Source organism: Sphaeramia orbicularis, chromosome 3 (assembly GCF_902148855.1).
Source record: "Sphaeramia orbicularis chromosome 3, fSphaOr1.1, whole genome shotgun sequence".
In the NCBI taxonomy this organism is placed as follows: Eukaryota; Metazoa; Chordata; class Actinopteri; order Kurtiformes; family Apogonidae; genus Sphaeramia; species Sphaeramia orbicularis.
The window spans coordinates 1,631,936-1,648,851 of record NC_043959.1 but is presented as its reverse complement, the minus strand read 5'-3'; the positions used below and the strand labels follow the sequence as shown (position 1 = coordinate 1,648,851).

Here is a 16,916-nt window from a genome sequence, read left to right as displayed (position 1 = left end):
TCTTTGCTTCTAACATTAAATGCATGGTGTCCAGCTGAGTGAATATTTTTGTAATTCCATGAAAAATAGGTCAGAAAAAATAAATTCCATTGTTTTTTTTTTTTGGGGGGGGGGGGTTATGCCTAAAGAGGAATAAAAACACTGGGAAAAAAATCTTGATTAAGGCTCTCATAATTCATGCATGAAAGGGTTAAACATCTGAAAAAGTCTTCAAGCCCACAGAGGTGTGTTAGAAGTGATCAGATGTGTAGTTCTGCTTGAGTGCATTGGAACAACCACTGTTGTGTCTCCAAATGAGTAATTCACAAATATTTTTCCTGCCTTGAATTAGCAGTAAAGTGTGTCATTCAAAAGGACTGAAACAAAAATGTGTGCAGTGTCATATGGACATTTCAGGTGTTATCCTTTCAGCATGTACTGAGGTCCATTCATAAAGACACAAACATCCAGGATGCTGCATGAATATGAGCTGGGCCTGTGTTTAAAGTGGGGAAATGAGCGGCTCTATTTGCATACAGAGCGCTGCACTGGGACTCCATCAGCAGCCATCACTACACACACATGGACATGCATGTGAATGCCAGCTGTGAACAGATGTGTGTACAGATGGACGCTTCTCACATCAACAACACCGATTTCATCTATTGAAACCCCTTGTATGCGGCTGAAACCCCCTGTATGTGGCTGAAACCCCCTGTATGTGGCTGAAGCCCCCTGTATGCGGCTGAAGCCCCCTGTATGCGGCTGAAGCCCCCTGTATGCGGCTGAAACCCCCTGTATGCGGCTGAAGCCCCCTGTATGCGGCTGAAGCCCCCTGTATGCGGCTGAAGCCCCCTGTATGCGGCTGAAGCCCCCTGTATGCGGCTGAAGCCCCCTGTATGCGGCTGAAACCCCCTGTATGCGGCTGAAGCCCCCTGTATGCGGCTGAAGCCCCCTGTATGCGGCTGAAGCCCCCTGTATGCGGCTGAAACCCCCTGTATGCGGCTGAAACCCCCTGTATGTGGCTGAAGCCCCCTGTATGTGGCTGAAACCCCCTGTATGCGGCTGAAACCCCCTGTATGTGGCTGAAGCCCCCTGTATGTGGCTGAAGCCCCCTGTATGTGGCTGAAACCCCCTGTATGTGGCTGAAACCCCCTGTATGTGGCTGAAACTGAAACCCCCTGTATGTGGCTGAAACCTGTATGTGGTTGTTTGTGTTCAGACCACATCGACTTGAGCCTCTTATTTTGTGTTTCCACTACGTGGCACCGGTTCAGCTCGACTTGACTCAACTTGGACTATTTGCGTTTCCATTATGAAAAAGGACCTGGAATCTGGTACCTGGTCCTAGTTTTTTGGAATCTGGTACCTGGTACTAGGTTTTTGGAATCTGGTACCTGGTCCTAGTTTTTTGGAATCTGGTACCTGGTACTAGGTTTTTGGAATCTGGTACCTGGTCCTAGTTTTTTGGAATCTGGTACCTGGTCCTAGTTTTTTGGAATCTGGTACCTGGTACTAGGTTTTTGGAATCTGGTACCTGGTCCTAGTTTTTTGGAATCTGGTACCTGGTCCTAGTTTTTTGGAATCTGGTACCTGGTCCTAGTTTTTTGGAATCTGGTACCTGGTCCTAGTTTTTTGGTACCACCTCTGCTGAGGTTCCAGGACAGGGGACCAGATACTAAAAGGTGACACTGTGTAAACACTGCAGACCTCTGATTGGTCAGAGTGGTCTCTGTGACCCGCCCTTTTACAAAGAGCAGATGCAGAAGTCTCCAGTAAACCTGTCGGTAGGTGAATCCACATGATGACAGTCTGTAAAACTACTCCATTCAGTCAGGAGGTTCAGCCTCTGGGGGCCAATGGAAAAATTCAGCATGAGTTTGACAAGACAACACACAACGAGTGAGTTTATCAGTGACTCTGAGCAGACGACATGGAAGTAACGCACCGCATCGCTATGACAACCAGGTACTGTAAAGTGGGTAGTATCCTGGAATGGAAACGGTCCGGAATAGGACCCGGTACCAGAGTGGAAACGGTCCGGAATAGGACCCGGTACCAGAGTGGAAACGGTCCGGAATAGGACCCGGTACCAGAGTGGAAACGGTCCGGAATAGGACCTGGTACCAGAGTGGAGTCGAGCCGGTTCCATGTAGTGGAAACGCGGCATTCGAGATCCGAGTGTGAGTTGACAGGAGCTGAGAGGAGCGTGGGCGGATGTGACAGAAGCTCATCATGACCCTGGAGAACCATGAGGCTCTGGACCGTCAGCCTGGGCTTGTGCTGCTTTGCCAACTAAAACTGGGGCTCCCTCCATAAATGAATGAGTTTCTCTGTGGGCTGTGTTCACAGTATGTTCTCCACTTAAACTTGCATTCAGACTCTTCTTTCTGAGGAGGAAAACAAAGCCCTGAAGTGCTCTTCAAAACTTTGAGACAAAAACAATAAATTTACCTTGAAGAAACATTAGTGCCATGGATGAGTCTGTTTACATGAGCATAAAAATCTGATAACTGGAAGTAATCAGATATTTGTATCCGATGTAACTACATTTACATGCACTTCAGAAATTCGATAATTAGAAAACCTTGTTAGACGTTTCAGTCCATTATCAGATTTCTTTCAGAATACGTACATTCGTGGTGACGGTAGACTGAAACTTGTTACTGTCTGTAGCTCACGTTTGACTACGTCACTTCCTTTTTCTATGATTTAATTGTTTTTGCACACGTGCAGACGTAAAAGAATGAAATAAATCAGATTAACCTGTGTACATGCAGGGAGACATTTTATAGTACTGGGGGAAAATCCAGGTGTGTTAATCTGATTTCTCATAATCAGATTACTGCTGTTAACTGATAAAGCATTTCAGACTGTTTACATGATCACTGAAATAATCAGATAACTCCAGAAATCACATAGTGATTGGAGTATTAGTGTGGATGTAAAAGGGCTCCAGGTTTTTATAAGTTATTGAATAAGTTTGGTGTTTTCTGACTGTTTTTGTCATGTGGCTTTGTAAAAGGGAGTTCCAAACCAGGAAGTGGAGTCTTCAGACAGTTTGACTTCTTTTATATCTACTGTATGCAGCTGCATGAATGGGATTAGCTGTATTATAACTGAATATGTGGATGTACATTCATAAAGAATATGCTCCATCAGCACATCAGCGTCAAACTCAGCACTCTGAACACAAATAATTTAAAACCTAAGAAACTTATTATTAAGGAATGAGAGAAAGAGAGTTAAGCTTGTGTTAACAGCTCATTAGAATTCAAAGATTATAAAGCACCAATGCATCACTAGTGAAACTTCACAAGTTTCTACATTCTAAAAAACTCTGAAATGAAAATTGAAGGCGTGTTCCTTAATGAAGTTACACAAACCGTGCGTTTCCATGACAACTGTTCTTCCTGGTTTAATCTGATTACAGGTTAGATCCTATTTCAGATGTCCATGTAAACACCTTATTCCAGTTGAAAAAGAAAAGTTGGGATTAAATTTAAACCTGATTAAAGTCAGTGGTTTAATCCTCTTTTAACTGCGCTCTAAATTCTTCCTGGACATGTAAAGCCTTTATTCCGTTTGGACTTTATTCCTTCCATTCTGCACATGCTCAGTGTCTTGTCCTGTGGCGATGACGCACACATTCTGCGCCGGTGGAAGAATCTGCACTGCAGTCTAGTCTTCCCAAAGCGTTCCAGTGGAATATTCTGATGGGATCTACCAGCCTGGAAAACCCTGAAGGAACAGTTAAACACTGGCTTTGGATTCATTCATTTGTCCTGAACTAATGAGTTCCACAAGTGGGACAAACAGTTTGAACTGCAGCCCTAATGTTAGCTTAGCTTAGCCTAGCTTAGCATAATGGCTTCATTCCTCTGCTCAGACGTAGCCAGGCTTTTAGAGGTGATTTGTAGTATTTTAGGAGTGATTTGGGTCAGTTCAGTTCTCCCTAATCATTCCTTTAGTCCGCTGGGGTCAATATGATCACAAACTGAGGCTCAGATCATGGTCATGTGACTTACTGCAGGAAGAAAATCCGGAAAAATTAAAACTAATGCAAAGCTAAAACACTAAAGTAAAGCCAATTTAGCGCATGCATCCCCCGTCAACACAACAGTCCACAGATTGTATGAGTGCAGGAAGTCGCAGATCTAAAGAAATAATTAGAGAGAATTGGATTTCACTAAATCACTGAGAAAAGACGACAAATCACCTTTAAAAAACTGGCTACGTGTGACCATGGAAATGCAGTGACTATGCTAAGCTAAGCTAACAGAAGGGCTAAGCTAAACTAACAGAAGGGCTAAGCTAAACTAACAGAAGGGCTAAGCTAAGCTAACAGAAGGGCTAAGCTAAACTAACAGAAGGGCTGCCAGAACAAGGCAACGTCAGCACTGCAGCACAAACCCTTCTGCTCACTGATCTACCTCATTAATACCTCATGTAAACCTTTATTCAGGTTTAACATTTCCATGGAAACAAAAGAGAAAATACTTTAGTTCCAAATTAATTTCTTCTGGAAAAATAAATTGGATTTAAAAAACATCACGTAACTGTACCCAATAAGAAGTAACAGTATGTCCTGTACTGTACCTGGGAGGAATGGGAAAAGCAACATTTGGTGCTTTTTCTCTGTGAAACATCCTCATATCAGGAATCATTTATTTAGGAATAACATTAACTGACTCAAACAAAGACAAATCTTATCTGCAAATCATATCCCTATGACGGTGTACTAGGGCCACTAAGAAAAAATAAAAACAGTCACTACGAGAATAAAGTTGTAATATTTCGAGAATAAAGCCATAACAATATGAGAATAAAGTCATAGTTTAAAAAAAAAAACAACAACGTATAATTGAATGAAAATAAGGACGTTTATGAGATTAAAGCCATAATATTTTAAAAATAAATTTGTAACAGTGCAATAAAAAGTCATAATTTAAAATGAAGCCTTAAGCCTTGTTGATGACAGAGTTTGCGTTACAGTAAACACAACAAGCTCTTTGGTGGAACCACTGATAGCCCTGCAGCCGACCGCTGCCAGTCAGGTCCTCCACAAAACAGGCAATTTGATCCAAATTTGTTCGGTTCTTACAACGAAACAAACCCAAACATGTGCAAACGTGCTTCGAAGTCTTTACTAATGCTAATGTGTGGACAGTGGGCGGGGCTAATTGACTCAGTATTTCACTGTGCATAAACCCCAGGTGTAAGTATAACCTCACAAAATGTTCCAAGTTCTCCATAATGCAATGAGTGGGTACAACTTTATTCTTGTAAATTACAATATTTTTCCTGCCTGTTTTAAAATTACGTTTTTCTTGTAATATTCTGTCTTTATTCTCGAAATATGGCGACATTAATTTCATAATATTACTACTTCATTCTTGTAAAATTATGACTCTTTTTGTATCGACTTTATTGTCATAAAATTATGGGTTTTATCTCGATGTTTTACGACTTTATTCTCATAGGGACAAGTGTTTTTATTTTCTTATGTGGCCTTAATACGTCGTCATATACCCCAGCTCTGGTTCTAACATATTCAGCTGGTATTTACATCAGCTATGTTTGTCTTATGGTGAGTGTGTTTTGTCATACATCTACTTTTTAGGATGGTGTTCTGTTGTTCTTTCAGTAATATAGTGTTGTTTCTTAAAAGACCAATGAAGGCCAAGGTCTCTAAATTACAGTTCTATATATAGCACATACATATCATTGACTGCATTGTATTATTTTATATAATGATGTTTTTGTCCCTGTCAAACAACTTTTAAATAAAAGGAATCAAATAAAATGAATATTTTTGGACAAATGATGTAATGAGAGAATCCACAAATTTTTACTTAAACTACTACTGGTACTGCTGTAAGAACTCAACAGATTAGACTAGACTTCATGTCCCTGAATGCATCATGAAACCCACACACTGAAGGTCATGTAGACTGCAGAGTTTACAAGGTGTCCCTGAACACAGCATGAAGTCAGATCTATGTTTGTCAAAATCCAACACTGACAAAAACATTTACAGATACAGAGGATTTCTTTAGTATATATTAAATTTCAGCTGTGTTGGCAGAACCTGAACACATTTGGTGCTTTTCTAGTAATTTAACATTGTTTATGTACAAACAGTGGTTATTAGTTAATTGCTGAGGGACATAAAATACTGTTCAAACATGAGACAAAAATGTAGCATATCATAGACACTGTCATTCATTTATTTAATACTTCCTTTCTGATTTATAACTAAATTTAACACTTCTCTGTTTAATGTATAGTAAATGGTTTCTCAAATACACAATTCCAACTTCGTAAACTAAGTACTTTCTGAATTTTAAATACACTGGACTGAAATGCTTCCATCTCTGTTTTTTACTTCCAAAAATTATTGTCTAAATCTCATCCAAATCAGCGCTCCAGTTAAATGTTCATTCTTTCTATGTTTTATCCTTTTTTTTTTGTGTTTGTTTTTAAACCAGTCTTGCATTCTGCTACAGCACAGGGTAGGTGTTTCTGAAAATGAACAGTGTTCGACTTCAAATCCATGTGCAGTAACATATGACACTGATTCTGTCATATCTAAAACAGAATACCATTATCTGTTAAAGCTTTGAATCAGTGACACAGCCCATTGTTGTCATACATAACAGACATTGTCAGATTCACGCTGAATATCTTTTGGCACAAAACAACCCAGTGAAGTCAAATCTGCCCATTTGTCGTGATGCCTTTTGAAAGATCCTCGTATTCTTTTTGCAAACGCTCTGTGTGGGTCTAAAAATGGAGCTCGGCCACTTGGAATGCAAGACAGTTGCTCAGTTACACAGTATTGCACTGCATTGAAATGAGATGCATTGTTTTGCTCGACCATCTGCCACCTCCAAACAGGTGTGACTCAATTCAATAATATGATGAGGGAGGCTCTTCTGCATAGGTTTTGGCAGGGCATTGAATATGAGATACTATAATTGACACTGGCACAATGAATGTGAGATTTTCCAGAGTGGTTGGTGTCTTCAGGAATGTGATGTAGACGTTGCAGCTCTTTTCATCACGCTGTATGTTCTGTGCTTGGTTTCACTCGGCTGTATTTTCTTTGTTTTTTAACCACACTGAGCTGAAATGTTCTGATTCTGTATTATTTGTCAGCTATTTGTATTTACTCGAGTTAATGATGAGAATGATGCAAGTATTTCAAAGTAACTGAAGCCGAAGCTTCTGATTTTATGATAAAGTTCATTTAATTCTGATCAGGTTTATTCCAGTTAATTTAAAAAAAAACAAAAAACAAAAAAACAAAAAAACAAAACAAAACAAGTAAAACCAAAATGAGCAGCTGAGTTATTCTGTTAATTTAAACAAACTATTTTTATTGACTGAACATGGAAGAACAGTTTTGGAGCTCACATGAAAGACAAATTCTAACGCACATAAAAATCTATTTTCAGGGTGGATCCAGATAAATGTACCACCTCATGATGAAAACCTGTTTGAGCATTGCAAACCATTTCATGATGTAGACTTGTACTGTTAGTATTGTTTTAATATTACTCAACGTCACTGAATTTGTATTTTAAAAAAAAGACTATACCATGTCTCTCCTTATAAACAGACGAGTACAGTCCAACTGTCAGATGTGTCCAAATCTTGTTTATTTTCCATTACATTGAATTAAAGTTATTGCCTCATTCTGAATCATTTGGTAGTTTTAATCAGATTTAATGTATTAAAACACAACAGTGCACTTTTTACTGGGGATGTTTGGGAGGTTTAAGTGGACTGCACGACAGAATTATAGTATAGAGTCTGAATATGGTGTTTGTGAAAATGTATATTTTTAGTTGAGCCTTAATCAGGTGGTAAAACCAGTACAAAAACTCAACCTGACCCTTTCAGATCCTCATATGGTTCTGCATAAATGTCTTGTGATTGTCTGAAATACCGATGTCCCTGAACTACATATCCGCTGCTTGAAGTTCAGACGCTGATCATCCTCTGTCCGACAAAGTTCAGTAAGATTTAGAATCATGTGGTAGATGGACGTAGACTTAGAATGTGTTAAAGTTATACCAATGAAATAAAAACATATACGATAACCCATGTCATAATAATAGTAATAAGAATAAGAAGAATTTTCAATTATTTAATCAGGTTTCTACCTAAATCAACAGTCATGCAGTTACATGTATATTGTTAAACTGTTTCTGTCGTCAGTGTTGTCTGTCTTTTATAATCTTAAAGTTTGGCTTCTGACTTATTTAATTACCAATTTTCAATGTTAATGTTTGTGGTTTTCATAGATATGAATAGATTGTCCTCTGCCTACAACCTTCAACGTGTACGAATCAAGACTGTAAAATAATTCAAACTAAACCAGTGGTGCCAGGCACAACAAACCCCGCCCCTTGCACATATCTATATTATAAAAGCCAAATGGCCTCTGTGTGTGTGTGTATGTGTGTGTGTGTGTCTCTGGATTCACACAAAACCTGGAAAGAGCTGACTGCTGCAGGTTGGCAAACTAATGTATTTTTGGTCAAGGATCAAACTAGCGAAAACGGCAAGATGACAGGACCAATATTTTGGGTTGTACTGGTAATTTTGGAATACAATAGCCTTACAATCACCTTGCTTTACCCAGAACACTTAGGCGGTGACTGCTGGACAAATGTGGTACAGCATGCACAAATACACAACAGCAAAGGGTTTGGACTGATGTAAAGTAATTGTGTATTTGTGTTGTGGGTGTCAGAATGTGGAATTCTTTGGCAATGGAAGAGAAGAGCTGCACAAATATTGTATAGTTTAAGAGGTTGAATAAGGAAAGAATAGAGAAGCTTCATAAAAACATGTAATAAAATAATTTAACTGATGGATGTTGGATTTGTTTTATTTGCATTGACTATCATGTAAACTGTTTTTTACTGTAACAGCAACTTATCTGATGGAAGCAGATGTTTGAAGAAAGGGGTAGGTATTAGAGGTTTTCTTCATCCTGTTCCTTTCCAATCATTTAGATTAGAATGAATAAATACATGAAATGAAATAAAAACTACCACATCTAGACCTCATGGATCCCCAGGGGTCAGTGCGCTAGTTGTAGTTTATTTGGCATCGATCCGACCGATGTCATCATGTCTGTATGTGTGCTGATGTCATCATGTCTGTATGTGTGCTGATGTCATCATGTCTGTGCGTGTGCTGATGTCATCATAGGCACAGACAGCATAGACCAGTGTTTTTCAACCTTGGGGTCGGGACCCCATGTGGGGTCGCCTGGAATTCAAATGGGGTCGCCTGAAATTTCTAGTAATTGATAAAAATAAAAAACTTACAAATAAAAAATCTATGTTGAGTTGACAGAGCCAATCCCAGTCCATACCAGACAAACTGAGTGTGAAACTGCAGCACTGTGGTTCTGTTTGTGTCACATGTTCACTGTGGTCAGTTTCAGATGCTGCAGCTCTTTCATAATTCATAGTTTCAGTTCTTGTTTGTTCAGTATTAATTGTCCTCCTTGTAAATCCCAGCTGGACTGACTGGACAGATCCTGAGCCTTTGTGCAGTAATCTACACCTGGATTTACTGCCTCTGTCCACAATAATAGACATTATACAGACTAAATGTCCACAATAACAGACATTATACAGACTAAATGTCCACAATAATAGACATTATACAGACTAAATGTCCACAATAATAGACATTATACAGACTAAATGTCCACAATAACAGACATTATACAGACTAAATGTCCACAATAATAGACATTATATAGACTAAATGTCCACAATAATAGACATTATATAGACTAAATGTCCACAATAATAGACATTATATAGACTAAATGTCCACAATAATAGACATTATACAGACTAAATGTCCACAATAACAGACATTATACAGACTAAATGTCCACAATAATAGACATTATACAGACTAAATGTCCACAATAATAGACATTATACAGACTAAATGTCCACAATAACAGACATTATACAGACTAAATGTCCACAATAATAGACATTATATAGACTAAATGTCCACAATAATAGACATTATATAGACTAAATGTCCACAATAATAGACATTATATAGACTAAATGTCCACAATAATAGACATTATACAGACTAAATGTCCACAATAACAGACATTATACAGACTAAATGTCCACAATAATAGACATTATACAGACTAAATGTCCACAATAATAGACATTATACAGACTAAATGTCCACAAGAATAGACATTATACAGACTAAATGTCCTCTGGCATTAATTAAAGTTCCAAATGTATGAGTGTGTTTGTGATTGTGACGAGGCTGAACAGGATTCAGGTCTTCTTCTGTTCTCTTGTATTCTTAAATGGGCTGGAGTGCCGCTCACCTGCTGTGGCTCTGGGAGCTTTTTACTTTCTGGGGCTGAATTCTCCGTCTGATTCTGGAAACAGTCGCCGCCGGTCTATGGGGAGAGAAACCACATTTGAGAGTGAGCAGGATGCATGCTGGGAAGTTTTGTTGACTCACCAGCTGCATTTATTCAGTCAGTGTGGAAGAGCACATATGAATATAACTACATCACATCCATGACATGAAATGAGTCTTTTGGTAAAAGCTTTGATTAACCACTTCCTCTACAGCCACAGAATAATTCAATATGTGTGTTTTGACAACATTTCATTTTGTCAAGACGTTCCTGTGTGTGATTAAATGGTTTGAGAGTCGTCCTATACAGTAATACTGATTTTAATTGGTCCATTCACAGATGTGACACTTAGCAATTATAGTGTTTCCATTTGTAAATGTATGGATGTCCACTGATGGGAAATATAGGCAAAATAAAGACCTAGGGTCTGAAAAATGCTAACGTTTCAAGAAAGCGTCTTTAAAGTCACTATCCTGAGACACTGAGCGGTTATTGGAGAAAGTGTCTCCTTATAGTGAAATATTATGTTGATATTTTGGGAAAACTTTGGAGTATTTTCAGATACAAACTCATTACATGAGATGTTACATATGATTTCAGAAAAGTATAGTATTATTTGAGCTATTAAGTTATTCATTCATTCATTTATTCATTCATTTTCTGAGCTGCATTGTCCTTGAGAAGATCACGGGGGCGGAGCCTATCCCAGCAACCAATAGGGTGAAGACGGGTTTACCCTGGACAAAGGTTATTATCGTTAACAAAAACTAACAAAATGCTGAAAACTAGAACTGAAAAAACATTCTCGTTAACTGAAATTAACAAAAACTATAATTAAAATGAAAAACGATAACTAACTGAAACTGTATTGTGTGTTTACAAAAGTAACTAAAACGGATAAAAATTATGGATCAAATTCCCTTTGTTTTCGTCTTTGTTAATGTCAGATTGTTATGAAATTGATTTATTTCACCATTTTAGCTAGCAGCACCATATGACACTTGACGGTCCGTCATTTGTGTTCACTTGTGGTTTAGAGTCGTCCTCTGGTCCCCACTCTACCTCAGGGTTCTCAAACTCCTGTTCTTTCAGGTTCCACATTCAGTCTGGTTTGATCTGCAGTGGACCGAACCAGTAAAATAAGAACAGAAGAACCTATAAACAATGACAACTGCAAATGTTTGTCTTTGTTTTAGTGCAAAAAACCCCATTAATTATGCAAATACTTACTTTTATAAACCTACGAGGGCTGTTCAATAAGTTCATGGCCTCACCCAGAAATACTGGTTGTTATAATACAGGATGTTACATTCTTTCGTGATGGGATAGTGATGCTTGAACATCGATGGACCAAGTGCATTGCTGTAAATGGAGATTATGTTGAAAAATAAAATATAAATTATCAGTCTGTGTTGTTCTGTTCTGGGTGAGGCCATGAACTTATTGAACGGCCCTCGTATCAAACAAAAAAGATGTGAATACCCTGAAAAAACTGACATTTCTTCAGAAAAATCAGTGTAATTTTCTCAGTCTTCTTCCTCCACTTGTCATTAGTCCATGTGCATTCTGGATCAGATCTCCAAAGACACTAAACACTGAGGAACAGGAAGAAAAGAGTTCAAACTGGACTGAATTTTCTTTAGACATTTCAGGTTGTTCATATTTGTTCAGGTTGTTCACATTTTATTGTTACAGGAGAGTTTGGAAATTTAAATATTTTCATAATTTGATGTTATTTTTTGCACTAAAACAAAGACAAAAATGAGAAATTGTCATTATTTATAGACATAATGTAATATTTTTTTAACATCAAACTGAGAAGAAAATCTGCAGTGGTTCTTTTGTGTGGGTTCTTCTGCTGTTCTTATTGGACTGTAGATCAGATTGGTCTGGATGTGGAACCCACACTAACATGAGTTCCACAGCCTAGACTGTGGAATTTAGACACTTTGGAAATTCATCCCATGGGCCACATTGGAACCTTTGGGGGGCCAAATTTGGCCCCTGGGACGCATGTGTGACAGCCCTGATCTACCTGGAAACATGGAGACTAAAGTTGGGAGAAAGCAGCAGAATCCTGTCTGGGATTTATTTGAATATGACGACAGAGAAGAAGAGAAAAGAGATGAAAAAGCTAATACTAATACTAAAACTAAGCATTTAGAAAAAAATGAAAACTAATAAAAACTATCAAGCCCGCTCTAAAAACTAATTAAAACGAACTGAATTAGAGAAAAAAAGTCCAAACTAAATCAAACTAAACTAGAATGAAAAATCCAGAACTATTGGAACCTTGCCCTGGACATGTTGCCACTTCATCACAGGATGACAAATAGAACAACAACCGTTCACACCTACGGGAGGTTTACATTGACCTGTTAACCCGTTAAGTCCACGTCTTTGGACAGAGAACCTGGAGAACCCAGACAGAACCCCAGCAGAACCCAGTCAGACACAAGAAGAACATGGAAACTCCACACACAAACCCAGGACCTTGTTGCTGTGAGGCGACAGTGCTAACCTCTGCTCCACAGCTGCTGCTGTTTGAAGGAACATTCCTTATGATTCTAATAAATGAAGCTGAAATTTCACAGACTTTAAGACAGATTTTTTTGACATTAAAATGTGATTTTAGGACAATTTTCAATGATTTTGAGATAGAACCTTAAACTTATCGAGCAGGTCTGTCAAACTCCTGTTAGTTCAGTTCCACATTCAGCCCAGTTGGATCTGCAGTGGACCGAACCAGTAAAAGAATAACAGTGAAAAAAGTAAAATTATATTCTGATCAGGTTTACATCTACAAAGTTTCCTTAAAAATCTGAATAACATGAACAACTTGAATTGTCTTAAGAAAAACAAGTACAATTTTAACAATATTCTGCCTCAGTTTTTCAGTTTATCATTTACACATGTGCGTTACAATCACACAAAACATTTAGTAACAGGCAGAATATTGGTACGATGGTATTTACTTTTCTTAAGACATTTCCGTTTGTTCAGGTTATTCACATTTTTTGTAAAAGTATAGTTTGGTAATGTAAACATTTTCATGTAATTTTACTTTTTTCCACCAAAAAAAACAAAGAGGAAATTTGGGGTTGTCATTATTTATGGGTTATTATGATCATATTTTACTGGTTCTGACCCACTGGGAATCTAACTGTAACTGTAATTGGTCTGTAATGTAATGTAATGTGTCTGTATGTGGAACCTGAATTAAAATGATTTGGACACCACTGATTGCTAACATCTTCAGTGTAATTTTGTAATTTCATAAATTCATCCTGCGGGCTGGATTTGGCCCCCGGGCCTCATGTTTGACACCTGTGTTATAGAGAGTTATTTCTGACATATTAAATTGTTATTCTAGAGTTTCTCTCATTATTTTGACATATTAAGTCATATTTTCGTTATTGTTATTTTAAGAGGCTTTTAGATTATTTTTCAAATAGAAATGTTTGATTTGACATATTAAGCACTTATTCAATGAACACTTCTCATTATTCTGAGCTGTTAGGGCTCACTTTTGAGAGTGTTTCCCAGTATTTACAGATAAAAGTTACACATTTCAGAAAGTGTCCCATCATTCTGAAATACTCAGCCATTACTTTGAGACACTAACTCTTTATTTTCAGAGATTGAGTTATTTTGAGACACTAATGGATTATTTTGAAATATTAACATTGTTTTCAGATAGTCTTTTTATTTCATCACAGTGTCAGAAACAGAACGTATGAGTCCATTATGATCCACATGAGTCGAACTCCTGCGATCAAAGGTTTGGGGCTGTTATTTTCAGTTTGTCTGTGGGCCATCTGGACTTGGACATTTTTCAGTGTGTTCTGACATTTTACAGACCAATCAGTCAAGAAATGATCAATGCTGGAAATAATTATTATTTGCCGGCCTACAGGATGCTGTTTCTGGTGGATTGTGCAGGAGGCTGTCATGAATGTCGGTCACGTCCTTCCTGTGCTGAACTGGAGGCAGTTTGTGTCTGTGGTTTTGCTCTTGAACACAGTGAACATAAAAATATGTGTTTCTCAAACAAACGTGGTGTAAGCGTTCATTAATTACTGATATTTTTAGGTAAATTGCAGATTAGTTCCTTGAGGCAGCAGCTGCACGAAAATCAAATGACTGCCTCCATGTTACATGACACTGTGAGACTATTGCATTTGGTATGAAATATATTTTTAGGCAGTAGCTACTGCCACAGTACTGTAACACAAAATATGGGTTTGTCTCATGCAGGGCTGTCAAACTCATGTTAGTTCAGTTCCACATTCAGCTAAATCTGATCTGCAGTGGGCCAAACCAGGAAAATAATAACAGAATAATATAGAAATAATGTCAACTCCAAACTTTTCTCTATGTTTTAGAGCGAAAAAAGTAAAATTACATTATGAAAATGTTTGCATTAACAAACTATCCTTTCAAACAATGTGAGTAATATGAACAAACTGAAAAAATGTGTAATTTTAATAATATTCTGCCTCAGTTTATCATTTACACATGTGCATTATAACGTACAGATCACAGTGGATCTACAAACACAAAACATTTAGTAACAGACAGAATATTATTAAAATTGTACTTGCTTCTCTTAAGACATTTCAGGTTGTTCATATTTGTTCAGGTTATTCAGATATTAGTGCAATATTATACTTTGTTTTAGTGTAAATGCATGAAAAAATTTAAATTTACAAAGAGAAAAAATTGGAGTTGTGAGTATTTATAGGTTATTCTGACGCACCTGAGGGTGAATTGTTCTGAATGTGGAACCTGAACTAAAAGGATTGTTAATGTCTTAGTGTAATTTTTGCATTTCACAAATTCATCCCCGGGGGCCGGACTGGACCCTTTGGCGGACTGGATTTGGCCCCCGGGCCACATGTTTGACACCTGTGGTCTAATGCCACAGAGCCAATCATGGACACTGTTCCATGAGCTCTTTAGCCTCCTGTTGCCACAGTACTGTGGTCATATGTGGTGTATACGCCTCGTACACACCACAGTGAAATTATGTCAACCTGTCAAAGTTTAATACCGTTTCTGCCTTTCGTCCACATGACACCAGCGCTGTCGGTGCCCTGAAACAGTATTTTTGGAGAAGGGGTCCCAGAGTGGAAAATCTCACAACGCCGCCCTCACGTCGCCGTATGGGTAGGCAAACACCACTGTATGGAAACGATGACGCCATAGAACCATGTGACCAGAAGAAGAAAACCCTGGACGTAACCTCTGCACATGCTCACTGCATTCTTCTGTGATTTCAGAGTATCCTGTGGCTCTGTCTGTTTGTGTACAGCGCCACATACAGGTGTGGCACATGTATTATTAACCCAGTTTTCCCATTTCCACCTGGATGCAGATATTTCTTGAAATGATACATGTATGGAAGTGAAACATTGAGAATCTGCAAAAGAAAAATACCATAAGTGTTGTCATCTGGACCAAGGTTATTATTGTTAACGAAAACTGACGAAATGATGAAAAGTACAATAGAAAAAGCATTTTCGTTAACTGAAATAAATAAAAACCATAATTAAAAGAAAAAAACATAACTAACTGAAACTGTATTGTGTGTTTATAAAACTAACTAAAACAGATAAAAATGATGGATAAAATTCCCTTCCTTTTTGTTTTTGACAATGTTGGATTGATATGAAATCGATTTATTTCACTTGAGCAATTTTCTCTGCTGTCACGATATGATATTTAAGGGTCCGTCACTTGTGTTCACTTGTGGTTTCCAGTCGTCTTCTGGTCCCGACTCTACCTGGAAACATGGAGACTAAAGCAGCAGAGTCCTGTCTGGGACTGATTTGAATAGGACGACAGAGAAGAAGAGGAAAGATAGAAAAAAAAAACTAAACTAAAACTAAGCATTTAGAAAAAAACGAAGACTAATATAAACCAGCAAACCTGCTCTAAAAACTAATGAAAACTAACTGAATTAGAGAAAAAAGGTCAAAACTAAATAAAACTAAACTAGAATGAAAAATCCAGAACTATTGGAACCTTGGTCTGGACGCTTGGTAACTGGTCCCTAGCCTTTTCCTGTTACCTGACAGACAGATGGCATGTGTGATGCTTATTGCCACAGTGCTGTGGCAGCAGGGTGACAGGTTACCAGTCTACACATGACAGAACGAGGGCCCTGATTGGCTCTGTGGTAACAGACAAATGAGAACGTTAGACCCACAGAACTGTGACAACAGCCACTTCGATATCTTTTCAACTTTATATGTGAGTTCTGTCTATGAAAAGCAAATCGTTTGTGGGATTGCAGCGGACCTTTCACATTTAATTTGCACACAGAGGCAGAGGCTGGGAGTTATCCGTCCCATACAAAGTGTCTGAGCTGATTTCCTCGGGCGTAAAGGCAGACGAGGACAGGACGAGACGTGGCGACGACGTCCAACAAACACAGCGTCGGCCTGGGTTCAGATGTCTCCTCTTATCTGTGTCATGAACGGCTCTGTCTCACCCT

The 16,916-nt window shown here is 38.2% G+C and overlaps 1 protein-coding gene across 1 annotated transcript in view; it reads right to left on the bottom strand.

The window, feature by feature from the left end:
- The window catches only part of LOC115439370 (leucine zipper protein 2-like), a 146,521-nt gene that overhangs the window by 16,005 nt on the left and 113,600 nt on the right, over positions 1–16,916 (bottom strand). The window contains exon 6 of the mRNA XM_030163211.1: positions 10,379–10,453. Within this exon, the coding sequence (XP_030019071.1) occupies positions 10,379–10,453 (75 nt within the window). The remainder of the gene's footprint in view (positions 1–10,378; positions 10,454–16,916) is intronic.